General features: G+C 41.6%; 1 protein-coding gene across 6 annotated transcripts in view; it reads left to right on the forward strand.

Annotated features, from left to right (window-relative positions):
• Positions 1 to 19,018, forward strand: part of DCDC2C (doublecortin domain containing 2C) — a 57,709-nt gene extending 38,691 nt beyond the window's left edge. Inside the window, exons 12-16 of one of the 6 annotated variants that reach the window (XR_014561924.1) lie at positions 1,345 to 1,722; positions 6,141 to 6,277; positions 6,634 to 6,678; positions 10,990 to 11,230; positions 18,092 to 19,018. Coding sequence is in view for 3 of the 6 variants with exons in the window: in XM_083730435.1 (XP_083586561.1) it covers positions 1,345 to 1,722; positions 6,141 to 6,241 (479 nt within the window). In the remaining 3 variants the exon portion in view is untranslated. Of the gene's footprint in view, positions 1 to 1,344; positions 1,723 to 6,140; positions 6,278 to 6,633; positions 6,751 to 10,989; positions 11,273 to 11,545; positions 13,628 to 18,091 lie in introns of those variants that run through there. The other 5 variants (XR_014561926.1, XR_014561925.1, XM_083730435.1 and 2 more) reach the window with 5 other exon arrangements.
• The last annotated feature ends 2,799 nt before the right edge of the window (positions 19,019 to 21,817 follow it).

Here is a 21,817-nt window from a genome sequence, read left to right on the forward strand (position 1 = left end):
CTTTATTCAACAGCAGAGGGAAGCTGAGTCCATGTTACAACATTGTGTAATCCAGAACGTACAACACTTGGCAATTTGAAGCTATGGGTCTAGTACCTGCACTACTGCAGAGATTACATCCTTGTGGAAAATACAGCATGTGTGATACATTTCTTATTATGGGACACTGTGAGGTGGATCACCTGATATAGTTATCTCCTTACCATTCAAATGAACACATCTCAGAGCAGCAGTGGATGAGCTGTTGGATGCAACTACACCACCTGATGATGGATGATTTTGGAATGGATGTTTATCCATGTGCCAGTTTATAAAATAGTCACGTGGTCTTTCAGGGGTGATATCTGACCTACGCTTGTGCCATCTCAACACGCTCGATCACACTTCTCTGTGCCATTACAACTTTGCAAACCTTCATGCATGAAAGTTGCTTGTCTTACTGAATGCCTGGAGTTGAAACTGCTGAAGATGAAGAGCTGTTGGATTTCAGTGCTAGCAAGCAGCCATTGTGTCTCCTGGTCTGCCAAACTATGAATATGCCCAAGAGGTGGTATATCCTGTCTTAGCAAAAGAAACGAAAACCAGCACAAGCTCTCCACTTCAGACATTGCTTTCCAGCCCATCCATTAGTTTCATAGCAAAAAGAGTACCATGCTTAGAGAAATCCAAAGAGCTCAAAATATGCTCTGTTTGAGAGCAGTGGCACACTGGATCATTAGTTACCTATTTTTTCCTGGATGAATCTGGGCACCATTGCATAGTAGGGGCACTTGGAACTGGCTCAAGAAAGCTTTGTTTGATTCATCTAGAATTCCGTACCTCAATATTACAGGAGGATCAAGAACATCAGAAAGACTAATAGACCTTGCAGAACTGGTGGAACAAACAGCAAAAAATAGGAAACCAACATGACGGACTATTCATGGAAGGATGAATATCTGAAAAAGATATCATACATGGATGAAATGGCAAGCAGGATTTGCAATACGAGCAGCAGAAGAAAAATGATAACATATGAAATAGAAGATACGTCTTAGGAGAAACTTTTATTAGAATGCAGTATGCAAATAGGATGGGATTAACAGCATGCAGGGAAAGGTGGGAAGTCAAAGTTTAAAGAGAAATGTATAAGAAATTTGAAATCTGGAATTTATATGTTAAAGATTTTAAAGTTTAATAAAAATTTGGCACACACATAAAGAACATCAGTAGGGCTACTCAGTCCTTGATCACCATGACCTAGTGAGATGAGGGCTCCAGAACCTTGCATCACTGCACCACTTAGCTCTTACTTCCTCATTACCTGGACTCCATTTCATTTACAGTTACATTTTTTGTTCACAGGTGAGGAGACCTTATTAGCTGGAAGTGCTGGGTCTGTGGTAGGAACTGACAGCCACACAAGTAATGTCTATGGCACCACTCAACCGCCCCCTGTAGCTGAAGTGCCACTGAGTCCCTCTACCAGAATGGACAGTAAAGAAAATGAGGGAGATACAGACAGCATTGGTTCCCCAGAAATGGAGGGACAAGACGCACCAGCACAACTTGTACCTAAGAGGAGGGAGATGCAGGAAGAAGATGAACCATCACACCTTGTACCCAATGAGAAGACAGGACATAGTGATCAGCCAGAGGACCAAGCGGACTCCGTCAACATGCCAGAACAACAGCTGATGCAGAATGATGCAACTGGAGATGTAAAAGCCATCAGCCAGGATGGTGAGTTGCCACATACAGGGAGAATGCGCTGTGCTGTCTGCCAGAGCAGAAATGGGATGCCGCTATGCATATGCTACAACCTTGGTCCCACCCAACTCTGCAACTCTATGATTCAGTGATTCTAACTGTTATTGATAACTTTCAAGTGAAGACTGTGCTCATTGGGGAAGTTGCTTTGTTCTCTTTCTCATGGGTTTTGTTTCAGCCGAAACTCGCTGGAAACTCAGTTCCAGCACCTCTCAGGTGGGCGCCATTGCCATTATAAGAGAACAAGGGAAGGTGTTAATGGTGAGTTCTGGCACCTCTTTTCCTAGAAAAAAATGACACTGCTCTCACTGATGGCCAAATCAAACTACGGGAGTTGGCAAATCGATCTGGTTCGGAGTTAGGAATTAGCATTCATTTGGAACTCTTTCCCTTCCAGATACTTTGCCTCCTGTTAATGAGGATAGCTAGTTTACACCAGACCTGCTTTCTCTGTACGGCTTTGCACAGCCACCTGTAGAGCAAACTTGAAGGAGCTTAAAGGGTGTGCTTGGGGTGTCAGCCAGATTGGGCACCTAGCTAGCACTCTGGACTAATAACGGTACACAACAGCTTCTCCCTTCTTATTTCGTTTGATTTTTTTTTGCTTCTAGTGTGTCGAATTAAATACGGGTATAATAAATAGATCAGCTCAGAATATATTGTAGTGCATAACGTTTACTTTTCTGAGTAGAAGTCTCCATTTTCTTCCTCCTGCTCCCTACCCCCAAAATTCATTGCATTTCTTGAAATATCTCTAGTGTTGGTAATCGGCACGTTTGGTCTGCTGGCTTAGGCAGAGATGCTAAAATACCCTAAAGTTAATTTTGTAATGCACGAACCCTCACTATGTTAGAATCCGTGTAATAATGACAACAGCCTATTTACTCTTCCTCTCACACATAGTTTTCATTTCTTGGTTGATTAACTTTAGGTAGATAACTGAGTATTATGAATGTAATGAGAAGAAGAAAAAATCCATTGTGCTTTCAATTACTTCCAATAGTGAAAAGGTATAATTATAGAAGCTAGGAGGGCAAGTCCTCTGTATTATTTTGTTTATATTGCAGATGAAGCCGCAGTACTGTGTTTTCCATTAAAGCGGCCTAACGCTTTCCATCAGAACATCCTATTTTCATTTCCGTCACCATGTTGTAGAAACATTTCAGGTCTGCCTCAGGCTGCAAACTTCAGCAATAATGATTATGTCATTTCCAGGAATGTGATTATGCGTAAAAAACCCCCAAACCTTCCTCCTGAAAGGCATATGCCTTCTTTCACTGAGCTCCCACGCTTCCACCCATTGGATCATGGATTTATTATTTATTTCATCTCACTTTCTAGCTTCTGTCATCCCCAGGCCTTGGGGCAAATCACAGCTAAATAAAAAGAAAAGAAAGCTTTGCCACACCCAGGGTGTTGTGCGCAGATGTTTCCAAGGCTGCATTCTGTGTGTACTTCAAAGTCCACTTAAAAGGCATGGGGCTTAACTACAAATTACCTATACTTATACGCTAGCATGCAAGTTTGCTAATTTTTAAGCATAGATGGGAGAGGGTATCGGCCGTTCTTGCTTATGTGTGCTGCTATAATGATTTTGATTATGGGATTACATTTCCCCCTCTAAGGGGTCACAGAGATGTTCTTCAAAAAAGGTATTAACAATAATCTGGGAATGAATTAGCATTTTATAATGAATGAGCCGTCAGTTGAAGGATTCTGCCTCATTTGTTGAACATGCTGGAAGGTGTGTAGCAAATGAAATAGGAGACCGCATAGGCCGACGGGTAGTGGCTGTTTGTAGGTTAGAGATGTGAACGGAATAATGTAGTACTGTATCAAAATCCCCAGTCCCATTGACAACCAACCTACAGAGACCTAGGTTGTTCAGTCATGAATTTCTAGGTAGAAGCAGACTTCTTTAAAAAAACAACAACGGAAAATCAGTGCCCTGCTATGGCATATAACACAACTTATCCCATGTATTGATATTGTTATGCTGTTTTTCTCTGCCAAAAAAATGGCCAATGATTGGAATCAAGGAAATCCACAGTGTTGTCAGGACGAAGGGTAATTTTTACTAGGCATTGCATGAAGCTGACATCACACTGTAGACACACTGTTAACAGGATCATTAATTCTCTTGTCTCTGGTGATCTTGAGTCAGCAGCTGTCTCCCAACCAAAATTACCCTCACAACAATCCTAAGAGTTAAAATTGATTAACACACCATCTACACCACCATTAGGTTGTCTGGAGCAAAGGCAGAATACAAAGGAACAAATCAATAACTCAATTTCTAATTTTAACTGATATTTATTTGCATTGTATTGAGTTCCTTGAACACCACTTAGAGACGACTATAATTAAGTAGTATATAAATTGTTTAAATAATAAAAGAATTAAAAATATTGCTAAGCTTGAGTACAACAGGGGAATTTATTTAATTCAGCTTTTCCTTGTCTCTTCCTCACGTCCTCCTGGATGCCTAAATATAATGTGGGACATTTCCCCCCCTGAAGTTTTGTTTACAACTAGACATGTAAAGTCGGGGGAAGGAGGTATTTTTTGTCCACCATTTTTCAAAATGTTCATCCAAAATATTTTCTCACGGAATGAGTGAAATGATTCGTAATGTAAGACTCTACCCATTCCAAATCTATAGTATTAAAGGATGAGAGTTGCTGTGTAGATATGTACAATAGTTAAATCCAAATGCTTTTGTCTACCCAGAGGGTTATTTTTATGAGAGGAGCATATAGGGTAGCGGTTATCAATCTGTGAGTCCCCAGATGTTGTTGGACTACAACTCCCATCATCCCTGCGCTCTGGCCTTGCTAGCTAGGGGTGATTGGAGTTATAGTTCAACAACATCTGGGGACCCACAGGTTGAGAAAGGCTGAAATAGGGCCTTCGTTTTCTTGTGAATTACTACTTTCCTTCTTCTGGTGGCCTTTGATCTACTTTGTAAGCACTGTCTTGCATTTCTTGCCCTTTTGATCTGTCCCCTCTTCTTGGGATGGTAACCCAACAAGGGAAGGTCAGAAGTTCCTTGGAGATGAATGTGTGTCAGTTCAGGACCACAGACAGTGCTCTTAACAGCTGAGGCCACATTGCATCAGGAAGGCCTTGAAGTAACTGGCTGAGTTTTACAGCAGGGCTAGGTAGATACTGACCGGAGCCCTTCCCCAATGATGACTCCTGGCCAGATAGATGGGGTGATGTCTTCTGCAGCCATTAGCTACTTCAAGGTAATGGGGTTTTAACCTCTGTGGAAGTCTAATCAGGACTCCCTTGATCCTTCAAGGAGTCTGTGGGTGTTTAATTGTTTAGTCGTGTCCGACTCTTTGTGACCCCATGGACCACAGCTGCCAGGCACTCCTGTCTTCCACTGCCTCCTGCAGTTTGGTCAAACTCATGCTGGTAGCTTCGAGAACACTATCCAGCCATCTCGTCCTCTGCTGTCCCCTTCTCCTTGTGCCCTCCATCTTTCCCAACATCAGGGTCTTTTCCAGGGAGTCTTCTCTTCTCATGAGGTGGCCAAAGTATTGGAGCCTCAGCTTCACGATCTGTCTTTCCAGTGATGTCAAACTCTGCACTGTAAAGCTTCCTAGCCAACCAGCAGTACATGGACGGAGAGGGGTGGGAGCATGCAGGACTGGGCAAAAGCAGCTGGCCTCCAGTGCTCTCACCACAGCCACATGGAGAAAGAAGGTGTCCAGTGGGAGAAAAAGAGGAGTTTAGAGTGAGGTACTAGTTGGGAGTTTGGGAATGGAGGTATCATAGCAGTAATAGGAATAGGAGAGTCTGGGACAACAGTTCTAACATTAGAGGAAAGATGGTTAAGAAAGGTAAGGAAGACAGGCTAAGGAATCCTAACACCCATGTGGTATTTATGCTGTACAGAGGGTCACAGTGATGATGAGGGTCTCTGAAGTCTCAAGTCAGTGGTAGGAACTAACTGGCACTACTCTGAAGCAAGGGTGTGGCTTGGAGTCTGAGAACTTTCCATTCATGTAAGGCTGTTTGTGCCCCCCCCCACCCTGCCCAGTTATATTTACAAGCTACATACATAAAGTGGATATTGGCTGCAAAAACTTTCCAAAGAAACTTGCAAAGTCTGGTGCTGTTCTCATAGAAAAAAATCTAGTTTTGGATGGTAGCAAGTAAGGCTCCTATTGCCTGAAACCAACTGAAGGCATATGCACCTTTTACTTATAGAGGTACTTGTGTTGTGAAATAATCTTCATGTTAATTTATTGCATTTACAGTTATCGAGAAATACAGTTTAGTCAATACTTGGAAGCATCGAGTTCAGAGGAGAGACACTGTTAACTGCAAGACCAAGGTGAAGCTGGCTTTCATATTTGAATAAACACTTATCTAATTTTTAGATCAAAATGAAGAAGCAAACGAAGATTCGAGAAAATTAGATACAAAGAAACTGTCTTACGATAAGAAAAACGAAGATTTTGATGCATATGATTACAACTGAGGGGCTGTTTTGAACACCTTGCCATCTGTTACAAAGGTACAGTATATACTCATTGTGTCTCGCACACAATTTGTAGAAATTTCCTACATTCCAGTTACTAAATCTAACTTTTAACTATAGATACAGATATTGCTTAATTATTAGTGATTTAGTATAAAGATGTAGGGAATGGCCCATAGAACTGATTTTCATAAGTGTTTTCTTATTCTTAAAACAATTATGGGTGTATTTTAAGACGGCACTAGTCTAGCCCTAGTCATTTGAAACATTGTCATTTGTATTTTAAGTACTGAGGGTGTAATGTATGGCAGATAAATCTGTATGAAATATGACAGTAAAATATGAATTAGTAGCAGTGTATTGTGTAATGCCATTTTTTCCTTTTTTAAAAGGATTTTAATGTTGAAGCTCATGAAACATCTTGTTTATCACTGGAGGTACCATCACTATCATTTAAATATATTTAAAGAGTGCCATCTTTCCAGCACAAATAGAAATGTAAACTTTAATTATGGGTTATGTTTTCCTTATTTGTTGGTGAATATATACTGCTCCCCATTAAGGTATGGTGAGAACGAAGGTCTTAAAATATTTAGCAAAACTGCAGCATGCAGCGATTTTCACTATCCAAGTTGTTGACGATTAATTCTTTTTATAATTTCCTGATGAATTATTTTTTTCTGTCTGCCTAATCAGCTGTCCTGCTGTGAAATATAATTGCACTTGCACGAAAATTACCATCTCATGAGATGAACGAGTTTGATGATTAAATTTGGTAGAATGAAGTAATAACATTCAAACACTAAAGTAGAATGGCATGCTGATCCCTTTGCCGCACTTTGATGGCATTTCTAAAAGAACAGAATATGTTTTAGGAACAATTCAGTTTGACACAACTCACAACAGAGCAGAGAAATTTTAAAGTAAGGCACAATCTCTTGGAAAACGAAAGAACTTCACCTCTGTTAAATAAAAAAATACCAGCCTTGATTTGTGGTCATCCAAATATAGCTCACCAAGGGTGTTTTTTTTTTTAAAAACCAAAACCAAAATCTCTCAAGTCTGATAACAAAACATATTTGCTGGCATATGCAATTACTAAACTGCATCTGAAGTACAGTAGCAGCCTGGCATTCGTATCAGTAGGAGACAGACTTCTGTTCAAATAACGTGAATTATCTGTTGTTTTATCCACAGAGAGCAGATACAGTTTTCTACCCATATTTTCCCGAATGATAAGCCCTAGTGTTTTTTCTCCTTGTCATTTTTTAACGAAGTTCATTATTCTTGAACTTGTAGCTCTCTCCCCACCCTCTCCAAATGAAATACAAATATTTGATGCAGAACTAGCCAAATCCTAGATGAGAAACAACAGGCTCAAGACTACATATGTGAACAGCTTTTGAAACTATTTATTTCTCAAGCTAGTCTGTCAAAATGTCCTTGGTATCTACAGAATAAAGCGAGTGGCCACCATGTTTCATTAGATAATGCCTAGGAGCCAGAGCCAGACTCAATACTTCACACAATCTAGCTCTTTCTTGCTGATTATTCCCCCTGAAAGGAGAATATCTAAGAGCAGTGCCAGAAGGAAGGAGGGTGAGACAAGCTAGTAGCTGGCCTTTTTTACTTGGAGGGCATCATTTTCACATAAAAATGGTGACTGAATCAGGAATAAGATTGCTGCGGTCCCAAGATGCTGCTTACTTTTTTAGTTATTCCATCAGAATCGAGTAGACTTCAGGGAAAACGTGTGGGTGTGTGGTTTGCATACCCAGGAGATGGGTTACTTAGGAGTGCCTTTTAACAGCTTTGGGTGTAGGACAACCAGAGCCATTCCTATGCCGAGATAGCTTGGCTGTTTTGGGCCCTAGCATTAGTAACTCCAAGTTTGAAACCAGTTACCAGCAAAATTTAGACAGGCGCCTAACATAGTGTTGTTTAGGTACCTACGAAACACACTTTTGTTTCAGAAGGCATTTTTCGTGAGTTGTGGCCCAGTCATGTTTTGGACATCTATAGAAATGGTTTTATTTTTAGAAGTTGGTTTTTGTGTGTGTGTGTGTGTTTCATCTCGTTTTTATCTTGTTGTATACCACTTTTATGGCTTCAGATCATAGAAGCCAACTCGTAGGAGCTGAGATCCCTTCGCATCCCCCCAATAAAATTTCTGAGGCACCCCCCCAAAGTTAATGGACATTACCATTCAAATGGTGTGCACGCACCACATGTTGTTATTGATTATGAGAGGTGGGACATACTTGGGTAATCCCCCCAATATTTTATTCAAGTTGGCACCCCTGCATCAAATTATGAATGTGAAAATATATACTACCTTGGCTCTTACAGAAATCTGATGTTTGGGACAAAGCTTCTCTATCTCCAAAATGCACTTTTTCCTTCTAGACCTGGCTCCACAATATTGTTTTCTGTATTGAACAATGTTTTTAGGCTTTCTCAGACTGCTCATGTGTATGAGGTCCAAAGTCAGGGTTAGCTTGGCAGTAATATATGAACCAGTGAAAGCTTGTGTCAGGGAGTAAGCCAGGAGATGAAAAACGTTGCCTTGCTGACCAAGCAAAGTGATGCTTTTGGTATAACACATGCTGATTGGCACCTTCTGTTTTGTTTCCTCATTTGTAAATAAAACATATTATTATTTATTTTGTATTTCTACACTTTGCAGTCTCAGGGGAGAAAACAGACCAAATCAATAGCCAGCTTAGCTCATTGTGTGAGATATAAAAAGAAAAACAATATAAATTTAGAACAAATTGGCAAGCACTTACTGAATACAGTCATACCTTGCTTGTCAAACTTAAGCTGTTCCAGGAGTCCATTAGACTCCCAAAACAGTTCGAAAAGCAAGGCACGGCTTCTAATTGGCTGCAGGAGCTTCCTGCACTCAATCAGAAGCCGCGTTGGACATTCAGCTTCCAAAAAACGTTCGCAACCCGGAACACTCACTTCCGGGTTTGCGGCGTTCTGGAGCCAAAACATCCGAGTACCAAGGCGTTCGACAACCAAGGTACAACTGTATAGCAAGGACTTCTTCCACCCACACCACCTTAATTTTTGATTTTGCAAATTCCCTTTGAAATAGAATGCAGTTTTGCATTTAATTTTGCAGACATTTTGTAACTGTAATTTTGCAGATGTTCTATTTAATTCCAGACTCTTAAACATTTTGTAAAATCCTAACTATTGGTGTTGTTTTTCATAAAGGAATTAGAAATCAATATAAAGCATAATTAAAACCTACAAGTTAAAAGCTAGTCTGATAACAGTTACAACAGTAGGCCTGTAGAAGCACTTATATTTTTATTTTCCACCCTTCAGACAAGTTTGAACTTCTCAAATCAAACACATACACACACTCATGAGAAATAGATAATGTAGCAGGGTCTCTAATTTATAAGGTGTTTATTAATGAAGTGAAAACGCTTCCATGCTGTAAGAGGGATACCCTTTTGTGTGCATTCTGGATATTCTTTAACAGCACGTATGAAAAAGCTGAGTATGCAGTTGCTGTTTTCAAATATCAATTTATTGGCAAAGTAAATGTGGGAAAGCTATTGACACATCAGTGGAGTAGTCCTTGCAGCTAGAAAATGCTGTTGGGAGTCATTGTAGGTGAAGAAGGACTTTCTGACAAGGTAGCAGAGATAAGCAGGATTATGAATTATCTATAGAGCTCAGTTGGCTCCAAAGCAGGCTCACCTGACATTAGCATCTGGGATGGAATCTGAATGGGAAAACTGAAGTGGAATGCAAGGACTATATATATATATTATCACTGATTGACCTTGGTGTGCTGGAGGATTGTTTCATTCTTAGGCTAAAAACTGGGCCTGAGCATATGAAGGTGATTAATTTGGCAAAAATAGTTTGGAGCTGCACATTATGAGCAACCTGTAGCAACATTTCCTTACCTCTGGTGTTCCATGTCCTGTATCTGTTTCTTTGTTAGCAGTCACCTGTTTGTTTTATTATCTGATACAGTGGTACCTCAGGTTCCGGAGGTCTGTACTTAACCTGAAACTGTCCTTAACCTGAAGCACCACTTTAGCTAATGGGGCCTCCTGCTGCTGCCGTGCCGCTGAAGCACAATTTCTGTTCTCATCCTGAGGCAAAGTTCTTAACCTGAAGCACTATTTCTGGGTTAGCGGAGTCTGTAACCTGAAGTGTATGTAACCTGAAGCGTATGTAACCCGAGGTACCACTGTATATTTCTTTTCAGTATAGCGGTACCTTGGTTTAAGAACAGTCCGGTTTAAGAACGATTTGGTTTACAAACTCCCCCAAACCAGAAATAGTGTCCCGGTTTGAGAACTTTACCTCGGTCTAAGAACGGAATCCGAACAGTGGAAGGGAACCAGCGGTGGGAGGCCTCATTACGGAAAGCACACCTCAGTTTCAGAACGGTTTTGGTTTAAGAACAGACTTCCGGAACGGATTAAGTTCGTAAATCAAGGTACCACTGTATTTGTATCTGATTCAGCACAAGGTCTCAGGGTGAGTTACAGCTTAACACAAAGTATACAATAGGAAATACCAACATACCTAGCTTGACGAAACTTAAAATCAACCATTTCAAAATACCTTGCGTATCTTGAAGCATTGGCATCATCTTGGCAAGACTAAAATTTTAGTTTCCACTTGCTGCTGGAACCCACTCAAAAGTAGGAGCTTGCCTGATCTCGTGCTAGTGCTCCCTGCTTTACCCAAACCTTTTTGCTTGCCATCAGCTGCCAAAATTAGTGTACTGATTGGTTCACAATAAAAGAGGCCAGTTGACCTTGCTGTGCTGGAGTTTAAATTCCCTGTGGACATGCCCCCCTTTGGCACTGAATGGTTGGAGAAGCTCGGAGAATCATTGGAGAAGCACCAACAGCACAGGGAGGTGACGGCAGGGACCCACCAATCTCCAGCCCTTGGCTGGATGACGCCGGACCCAGGGCCTGGCTGCAACACCGCCTACCAAATAAGGTAACCAGACACATCAAACTATCACCTTTATACAGATTTACAGTGGTACCTGGCAAGACGAAATTAATTCGTTCTACAGTGGTACCTCGCAAGACGAAATTAATTCGTTCTGCGAGTTTCTTCGTCTTGCGAATTTTCCGTCTTGTGAAGCACGGATGCACCCTGGTATTAACGGTTTTAAGAAAAAGGAAACAAACTCAAAGCAAGCCCATAGGGAAAATCGTCTTGCGAAGCAACTCAAAAAACGAAAAACTCTTTCGTCTTGCGAGTTTTTCGTCTTCCGAGGCATTCGTCTTGCGAGGTACCACTGTACAGAATTCTTTTCAGGAGTTAGGGTTTGGCTCACTTCAGATGATTTAAGTGTGGTGGTGATTAAGCCTTGGTGATATTTTGTTATGGAAACACTTTGTATCAGATGAGCTCTTAATAAAACTTAACTTCCATGTGCTCTCAGGAAAACGAGTTTCCAGCAAAGCAGTCCTATTCTGGGGTGCCACGCATTCTCACTGACACGTTCAGATAAATTACAAAGGGTTCACCAACTTGCCTTGTGCCATAATGTGCCTTAAGAAGTACAGTCTGGTTAGCTCCTCCTAGGACAGCCGTTCTCAACCTGTGGGTCCCCAGATGTTGGACTACAACTCCCATCCTCCCTGAGCTCTGGCCTTGCTAGCTAGGGGTGATGGGAGTTGTAGTCCAATAACATCTAGGGACCCACAGGTTGAGAACGGCTGTCCTAGGTGATTGGTTGGAGTATCTGTGGTGCTGGCAGTGTTACATGTGCCACTCAATACTTGTTCTGCAGCTGTAAGAAATTTAACTTTGACTATGGCAGCAAAGGTGCCAGCCTTATATCAATGAGGAGTTCCACTGGCTGGCAACACTGCTGTCCTCACTGTACCTGCTTGAAGCATTTTTGTTAGGTGAGTCCATTAAAACACATGCCGATGTGCTTTAATATATTTTAATGTTAATTTTAATGATTTCAAAATGCTTTTATTGGGCAGCAGTTTTTATTGCCGATTTTAATATTTATTGTAAACCAGTTGGAGAATTTATTATAATCACGTGGCATGTAAATATTCTTAAATATGTCGCCATGTCATCTGAAATTCCTTTTAACAATTCATTGAGAAGACAAATACTTCTGGTGAAGCATTAATGCTTACTACCTTTCTCCAGTAATTACTACAGATCTAGGGAAAAAGGACAAGAAGTTTTGGTTCCCAGGAGAAATAATTTATCAGAACAGCTCCCAGTGATTTCTGAAATTGATTTTGAAAAGAGGGCTCACAGTGGCATATTAAACTGTTTTGAAGTATTGTTAGCTGTGAAATTGAGTTCCAGCGGGAAGTTTGGAATGCCTCCCCCCCCAAGTAATGCAATGGCATATATTATTCTGCCTTCATCCAAAAGGGAAGCAGTGCACAACCTGGTGATAACAGAATGCATGATGCAAGGAAGGAGCTGCAGCCCACTATAGGAAAAGAGGTGGCAAGGGAACACGTAGCTATGTTAAATGAATTAACATCATCCAGGGCCTGATGAGCTGCACTTTAGGGTATTTAATGAGCTTGTGTATTTAATCTATAGACAGATTACATCTTTAAGGGAGGGGGGGGGAGAAGACCTAGATAACTACCAACCGGTCAGCTCGACATTAATACCAGGAAAGGTCCCAGAACAGATAATTAAACAGACAGTCTGTGAGCACTTCGAAAAGGATGCCATAATTACTAAGACCCAGTGTGCCCTGTTGGAAGCTTACAGCGCCTGCTGTGGCCGCAGAGACCGATACAGGAGAGAATGTTTTGTTGCAGTTGGGGCCGATGAAGGTTGAGCTGCTGCAGATGCACCGTGGCGTTTCTTCTCTCTGCGCTCCTCCCAGCGGTCATTTCTCTTCTGGTCATTGCTATGGATGATGAACCTGACTGTCTCCATGCACTGCGGTCATGTGGGATTCCCACATGGTGGAGTTGAGGTTGCCAGCCTTCATGTCATGTTTGCAGAAATATTTGTAATGCAGAGTTGGTCTGGTGCCTGAAGCCAGCTCCCTGTAAAGCACATCCTGGGGACGTGGGGTGTGGATCCTGCTATCTTCCATTCTGTGGACGTGACCTGAGACAAGAGTGTGAACATACTGTGAGTGTGGGATTGGGAGAGCACATCTTTGAGAGACTGCCCTGCCACATGATGCCCAAAATCTTTCCCCATGGGGATTTACAGCTATCCCACACGGTACAGGAACACCATTCCAAGATGCAAACTTTGAATAATATGCTGCAAACTGTTTCGATAGCCTCTGGAACTTCCCTAGAGAATGTGTGTGAAAAAATAACATTCTTCATATCCATTATGTAGGTCACATTCTGATAATATTAAATTAGTGTGTGTGTGTGTGGGGGGGAGGAAATAAACATATGAGTCACCAATTAGCCAGTTAGATTAAAGACCCCTTACTGGTGTGAGTATAAAAGGAAATGAGGATATATTTTCATTTTTTATAGTCCCTCCAGTGAACGGTCAATTAATCTTGATGATGATAAAACTGCTAAAGTGTAACGGCGTAAGAGTCCTTGCTCAGTGATGTATGCATTTCACTCCAACCTAGTTCAAACATAGGCTCTCTTCTGACTGATAGCCGTCAGTTTTGTGATCAGAGCCAGATACATCACCACGTCGTTAATGACGAAATATCTAGCTCAGTCGCAGACAAAACAAATCTTTTAGATTAGTTTAAACAAGAATCCTGTCCAAAAATAAACACAAGGAACCGGTAAGCTATTTAAAGATAAAATCCTGAGAATTTTGGGAAAGAGCTATCCAGTTGTGTCCTGTTTATTTCAGGATGCAGTAGCAATTCACTGGGGGCCCCTCCAGATAAATTATTGTAAATGACATTTACTTTCTAGAGTTACAGAAAATGTGCTGCCATCAACTTGGGAAGGTAGCCAATCTAGGAGAAGGAAAACTCTGACCTTAAACCTTGTGGGATATCTTCGGGAGATGAAAAGGCCAAGGGGTGGTAAATCCTACACAAATTTGGATTGGAGCCCCTAAGATGGTTGGATGGCACCTTGCACGCCTCCTTCTGGCAAGTCCTACAGCCAAGCTGGTGCCTAATTCATTGCTCTGCTTTCCTTTGGACCACATTTGGGAGGGAGGGAGAGATCTTGTCATCTGGGCAGCCCAGGACCTCCATACACGTTGACCAGGCTTACACCCTGGTGGGTAAGTCACTGGGGCTGCTAATGCAGTGGTTTGACTTCATCCCCCCCCCAAAGGCGCACTCCACTGTCCTTTGAGACTGACGGATGCCAACAAGCTGTCATGTATAAGTGTGCTAAATAGGTTGCACCCTTCTTTAGAAATGGGGGTGGGTGGGTCCATAAATACATTTCCTGCACATAGAAATCTGGCACACCAGGCTCTTCTCTCTGATATGCTAACTTTCCACGGGCAGGATATTTCTAGTATGTGAGGAGCTTCAAGCATAGAATCCTCCACTTCCATTAAGATGCGGTGCAGTCCAATGGGGAGCCTAGCTTCAGGTATGTTTTAGGATGTCCTGCTCTGAGACTTGCCCTCATTATTTGTGCAGCTTTCACAAACAGAGAAGGCAATTTGTGCATAGTTTTGGGGAAGAGTCTGTTGTGTTGTGTTCGTGCATGCGTGTACATATCTCTGCCAATTACTGTGATGAAATTGCTGTGTTAATTCAGCTTTAGTCTCTCATCTGCAATGAGCTGAATTTGTTTTCGCTCTTGATGCTGCTGTTTGATCATGCTTTCACACACTGTTTAAATATGAAGCAAAATCAGCATGCACAGACTCTGACAGATAATCTCTTGCATCCAGAAGCAAGTAAGATGGAACAGAGAGGAGCTATATTCTGCCATACAGAACTAGATTTGAACAGCACTAGTTGATCTATTAACAGCACTGGTTAATAGATTCATATCAGGCATTTTATTCACCGAGAAGCTACTTTTTACATGCTGCATTCTAAGATAAAGAAGGAAGAATGGTGTAACAGTTACCAGCAGTCAGTTTCCAAAATCCCAGCCTGAACCAAACATTGCTAAAGCTGAGCATGTGGGTTCTGGTGACAGGAAAATAATAATAATGACTTTGGGATGCTTAAGCTGCCAGGTAGCTCTTTTAGTTATGATCTGAACATTTTCCTGAAAATGTACCCTAGAGAGGGACCAAAATCCCACCCAGTCCCTAGGTCAGAAAGCAAGATTCTACCAAGATAAGTTAAAGAGGAAAAGAAATGACATGCCACCTGCCTTTGAAAAAAAACATTTTAGCATTTTAGAGTTCATCCTCTACCAGGTGACTCTGAGAAGAAAAGTGTACCTTCAGAAATCAAGAGGAAATGCAGTATGAGATGAGACGGCCTATTACCATTTCTTAGATATTAATAGAATTAAATATGAGCAAAATTGGGAAAGCAATATATTTCTCTCATATAGTAGCTTAGGGCAAAACGGACCTAATGGAACTAAGTGTTTGCTCTCTTATTTTGGATTGGGTGCTTGTTGAACCAGAGGAGGAAGAGCTCGTTTTTCTAAGGGTCATTTCTGAAGTTAACTGGTTTTCATTCCCACAGCTTACCTTCACAATGCACACAAATACTTTCACATTATTTTGTTTCACTGAGAAATGACAGATGCTCATTAACATGCTATTCGGTCCCACAGTTTCCCAGGGATCATTTTCTCTTCATTTCCCCCTTCCGCAAAGAGCTTTATAATCCACGAGGTACTTACTCCAGGACAGACTTACTGTAGTCAGTAGGCCTCCCCCTGCATAAGAAATAGGAGGTTTTCTGTTTTCTCTAGTGTATCTCTGCACCCTTTCACATCCATGCCAAGCACACAGAAACTGTGGAATTGTGAAATCCGATCAGTTGCCCAACATACATTCAGCTTACCTTTGAGAAGTATGGTCAGATCATGTTGCAGGAAGAGGCTAATTGGTTGCCTCACTGGTGTGTGTGACTGTAAAAGGAGTAAGGTCAGGCAATTACATTATGTTATGAGTCACAATTTCTGCGCTGGCTTCAGCATTTTTAGAATGTGCAATCATCCATTTCGGCATCTGCGAATTGAACATTATAGGACCAGAGTTCCCAAACTGGTCAGCTGTGTGTCTGTGAAAATAGAGTGGAAAACCATACAACATCCTAACACGTGGGGGGGGGGGAGTTTGGGAACCAGTGTCACAGTATATAGAAGTGTTTCCCAAACTTGGGTCTCCAACTGTTTTTGGAGTACAGCACCCATCATCCATAGAGAGCAGTACCAGTGATCAGGGATGATTGGAACGGCAGTTCCAAAACAGCTGGAGACCCAAGTTTGGGAAACACTGGTTATATATAATCGAATCTGCTCGATGGTGGTGAGCTCCTGTTGCTCTGTACCAGCTTCTGCTAACCTAGCAGTTCAAAAGCACACCAGTGCAAGTAGATAAATAGGTATCATTTTAGTGGGAAGGTAAACGACGTTTCCATGCGCTCTGGCACTAGTCATGGTGTCTTGTGCCAGAAGCAGTTTAGTCATGCTGACCACATGACTCGGAAAGGCTGTCTGCAGACAAACGCTGGCTCCCTCAGCCTGAAGTGAGGTGAGCGCTGCACCCCATAGTTGCCTTTGACTGGACTTAACCATCCAGGGGTCCTTTACCTTATATGATCAGTGTATTTAAAGTATGTCTTTAAAGGCTTATTTTACCATGGGGTAGGCACCCACTATTTTATCACACATTTTCCTTACTTGTAAGTAGAGTAGCTCAAGGCACCTGTGCTTTACCTATCTGTTCTACTAAATAAGATGCAGGTTGCAATGAATTCCTTGTTATCTTGAACAATCGAACATGAGAACCAGTCGGCTCCACTGGGCATAGCATGTGACCTGGGTCCACATTCCTGTCCCTTCCCATCCTTCTCTTCTGCCAGTCTTGCACAAATCTCTCTGCCACTGTTTACCAGTGCCTGGTTGTATTATTATTATTATTAGTGATAAATCTCCAACTAGTTTGGAAGTCACACTTGGGTTGTGAGGGCATTCTTCCCCATAACAAACCTTTTTAGCCCAAGTGTTACATTTGATCATTTGTTATGCTGCTGACATTCCTGAGTTCTGCAGATACCTTTGCTAATTCTCTAATATTCTCCCTTTGCTCTTACCCGAACTGCATAACCCAGAGTTTCTTTCTAAATAAGATGGAAGCTATGATTCAGCAATATCCAGATGGCCTGCAGGTTGCTCACCCCTGCTCTAGGCTGCCAGATGCGACTCCCTACCCTGGGGCCACCAGCACAAGATGGAGAACTTGGCACTGAAGTGTTGCCAGGGTTGTTCACTACAGCCAAGAGAACTGAAACCCTGATGTGACCATCAATCTCTCATGTCTTTTAAATGCTCAGCAAGAGCTGTTTTTCAGCGTTTAGGGCATGGGTAGGCAAACTAAGCCCCGGGGGCAAACTAAGGCCCAATTGCCTTCTAAATCCGGCCTGTGGATGGTCCGGGAATCAGCGTGTTTTTACATGAGTAGACTGCGTCCTTTTATTTAAAATGCATCTCTGGGTTATTTGTGGGGCCTGCCTGGTGTTTTTACATGAGTAGAATGTGTGCTTTTATTTAAAATGCACTCTTGAGTTATTTGTGGGGCATAGGAATTCGTTCATTTCCCCCCTTCAAAATATAGCCCGCCCCACAACAAGGTCTGAGGGACAGTGGACCAGCCCGCTGCTGAAAAAGTTTGCTGACCCCTGACGTAGGGTTAAGCTAATAATGGATGCTTATATATTATTATTTTATAGAAAGCACTACTGATGAATTTTCTGCATTTCAGATTTGGATTCTGTTTGAAAGAATTTCTACGTGCCTGAAGCCCTCTTTGAAGTACTAGCAACCTCCATTAAAAATCTTATTTAACACAAAGAAAACCCGTACTTTAATATTTGCTGAGAGTGCAGTTGAAATTTCCAATAGTTATTAATCATGGTGTGTGTTTTGTTGTTTTTTTAAAAAATATAACAGTAGCCTTTGAGCATGTACACTGTGCTCACTTTATCTTCAAGGTGTCTTTGCAATACTAATTAATCCTCACATGCTTGAGATTTTGTGCTGGCTAAGTGCCAATCACCACCAATCCCAATAGGATGCATCTTCCAAAAGCTTGTTTGGAGAAGAAAAGGCGGCATTCTGTGTGCAGAGCTGCATCTGAAGTGAAGACTGTACTAGTGGCTGAAAGCTTATCTAAAAAGCACCATTATTTGCACCATCCTTATGGAGAGAACTTGTATTCTGTGGCATATTCACTAGGTGGTGCTCAACTTCGTTGTTTTTTAGACCGCTCTGCTTTGTTCTGTATTAAGTATGCTGAAATTGGACATTTTCATCAGAATGCTTAAGAAGATCAGGAGCAACCTTTGAAACTTGAAAACGCAATACTGAATGGATGAATAAAATCCAGCAAGGCACTCATTATCATAAATACGCCATTTTAAAAATTATTAATGGGAAAAGAAAGTCCAGAATTTGTACTTAAATGAAAAGGTGAAGCCAACAAGCTAAATTAACATTTGGGAGACTTGTATACCTGAAGGAGCGTCTCCACCCCCATCGTTCAGCCCGGACACTGAGATCCAACATCAAGAGCCTTCTGGTGGTTCCCTCACTGCAAGAAGCCAAGTTACAGGGAACCAGGCAGAGGGCCTTCTTGGTGGTGGCGCCCTCCCTGTGGAACGCCCTCCCACCAGATGTCAAAGAGAACAATAACTACCAGACTTTTAGAAGACATCTGAAGGCAGCCCTGTTTAGGGAAGCTTTTAATATTTGATGTATTACAGTATATTAATATTTTTTTGGAAGCTGCCCAGAGTGGCTGGGGAAGCCCAGCCAGATGGGCGGGGTATAAATAATAAATTATTATTATTATTATATATACAACAGTGATTTCCAAAGCGCACAAGACATCTGTGCACACTTCCAGCAAGGCACCTGTACACCCTTTGTAAGTATTTCCAGGAGAAGTCAGTGTTAAATGTTAATAACAAGCTAGCCTCGGGGAACTGAAAGAATCTGTATAATTTGCTCTGACATTTTTACAAGTGCCTACATAATATGCAGGAGTGGCATGCTTGTTTGATGCAGGCAGGTATTTAGAGAAGGCAATGGTTTAATATAAAGGAATCAGAAATGAATGTCACTTGTGTTTTCATAATGGCAAACATACATACAAAATTAACTGGCTTAGAGAAAGATTGGCTTTTCCCCTCACCCACCTGCCTCTTAAAGTTGACCATGATCCATTTTGAAACATCAGAGAACATTTTTTTTTTTACATTGCCAAGCAAAATCCTAATGGTTTTTGAGAGATGGGAAGCAAATGAGTTACCTATAAATATGCTTCAGTGTGTCCATACAGCCTGCATAATGTTGCATCATGAAACTATGTCCTGATGCAAAAATATTGTCTGCTCTGCAGAAAACAAATGCTTTGGGGTGGGGCTCAGGGACCATTCTGCCAAGAAAGCATTAAAAGTCGAAATACAGCTCCTGAAACTGCAAAAACCTCACTTATCCATTACGGGCAAATAAATGGGACAGCTAGGTGTGGGTTTGGATTGCAACATTTTTGTTCCATGCCGTGGTGGTGGGATGCATTTTGTGATATCCTTTATTGATTTGCGACGAAACACAGTTTAGGAACACTGATGGCTGATACAGGTTTACAGAAAGTTACGCAAGCAGCATTTGCCATTTAAAACATCTTGGGTCTCCCAGCGGCTGCTTATTTTCCAGTGTAGCAGTTTGGCAATTTGAGCAATGAGGCTCACATTTCTTTCTCTTTCTCTTTCCAGATGGAGCAAGCTGTGTTTCAGTTTGCTCTTGTTTCTGTAGCAAGGGCCATGATATTTCTTCTCTGCTACATGTCTCTGTGCTCATGTGCATATCTTCAGGGAGTTCTACTGAGCTACTGGCATCCTAATTTTTAAAACACTTGAAGCATGGTGAGATTTTCTTTTTAGAGGATCTCTGGAGCTTTTCCATTACGCTGCTCATAGATCCACCCTGATGCCCTTTAAAAAAGAAGGGGGGAAGCTTATTTCCCTTAGGAATGCTACATTTCTGGATGCATTACTTTCCATAGTTAGGGCAACTCTCCTAGAAACCTATCCTGTTTTCGAGGACAGCATCAGTCTTGTCTCCCCTCCCCCACAGCATATCAGTTTAGAGTAGAATGTACAAAACATCTTAGTTTTGACAAAAAATAAATCCTGAAGATTACTAGGCCTTGGGATCCTGGGGTGAGAGGATAAGAGAGGAAGGAAGATATTTAAAAGAAAGAAGTAGTAATGAACATTATGGCTATAGAACATAGTGGACCCTCCGGATACGACCTTAATTCGTTCTGGGGGTCCGTTCGCACCCTGAAAATTATGTAAATAGAGGCATGCTTCTGCACACACGCAAGGCACGATTGAGCACTTCTGCACATGCACGTGCGGTGAAACCCAGAAGTATACACTTCCAGGTTTGCCATGGCCATAACCCGAAGATTCCATATCCAGAGGGATACGTAAGTAGCCGTATGACTGTACTCCCATAGGCTTAGAAACACTACCTTGTTTGCCACAGCATATATGAACAGATTTCTAGTAGATCTACCATCCAGTCCTAACGAAGGCTGCAGTCCCATGGACATTTAACTGGAGGTAAGTTGCCAGGAAAAATAGGCGCAATGAGCATATTATTTTCCTAGGACACCTAGGAGGCCAGGTGCCCTGGGAAAATTGCATTTCCCTTGGCTCCCGGTGCTGGGAATACTGTCACAGGTATTTCATAGCTTGTTCATGGCATGCAGGGAGCCATGTACCCTATATATTTGATGGGACAATTGGCATGTGAATGTGCCGTTTCCCACAAGCAGCATGTTATGTATGCATTTCACTCATATTTCTGAGAAGGACTGCAGGGCATATATAGTACATATATTTCAGTTACATTATATGAGAGAAGCTGCATATATGTTTGCATGATGTATTAGCCAACAAAACTATCCAATAAGTTCACAAACATGATAGACATTAAGAACTTTCTGACATTCATTCCCATCATAGTTATTTGCCCTAACTGTTCCTAAAAACAGTTATTCCCTTCTACACACAATAGATTACTGTGTCAAAAGATCTTTTCGGTGAGCTGAAGATGAACTTAGATTTTTGACAAATAATTTGCCTGGAGTTATCCTCTTGGAGTCTCGGCACTTGAGTACATTCCTTCATTATCCTCATTGATTGCTGATTTCCCATGCACAGCTCTGGTTTCTCTCTCTCCAGTCTGCTTGAGTTGAATGGTACTTGACAGTGTTGCACATTATTTGTATTTAACTTCAGGCAGGCATTGCTGCCTTGGAGACACTTATGGTTTATTCAAGGTTGAGATGATTTAAGAGAAGAACCCTCTTGCCACAGACAATCCTGCTGAAAGTTGTTTAGAAATATCACATATTGTGCAGCAACTCTCGGACATTCTTCATCAGATCACTGTTGTGGCAGTGAACTTAGTGGAT

The sequence above is a fragment of the Podarcis gaigeae genome (assembly GCF_964106915.1).
Source record: "Podarcis gaigeae genome assembly, chromosome: 3".
Taxonomy (NCBI): Eukaryota; Metazoa; Chordata; class Lepidosauria; order Squamata; family Lacertidae; genus Podarcis; species Podarcis gaigeae.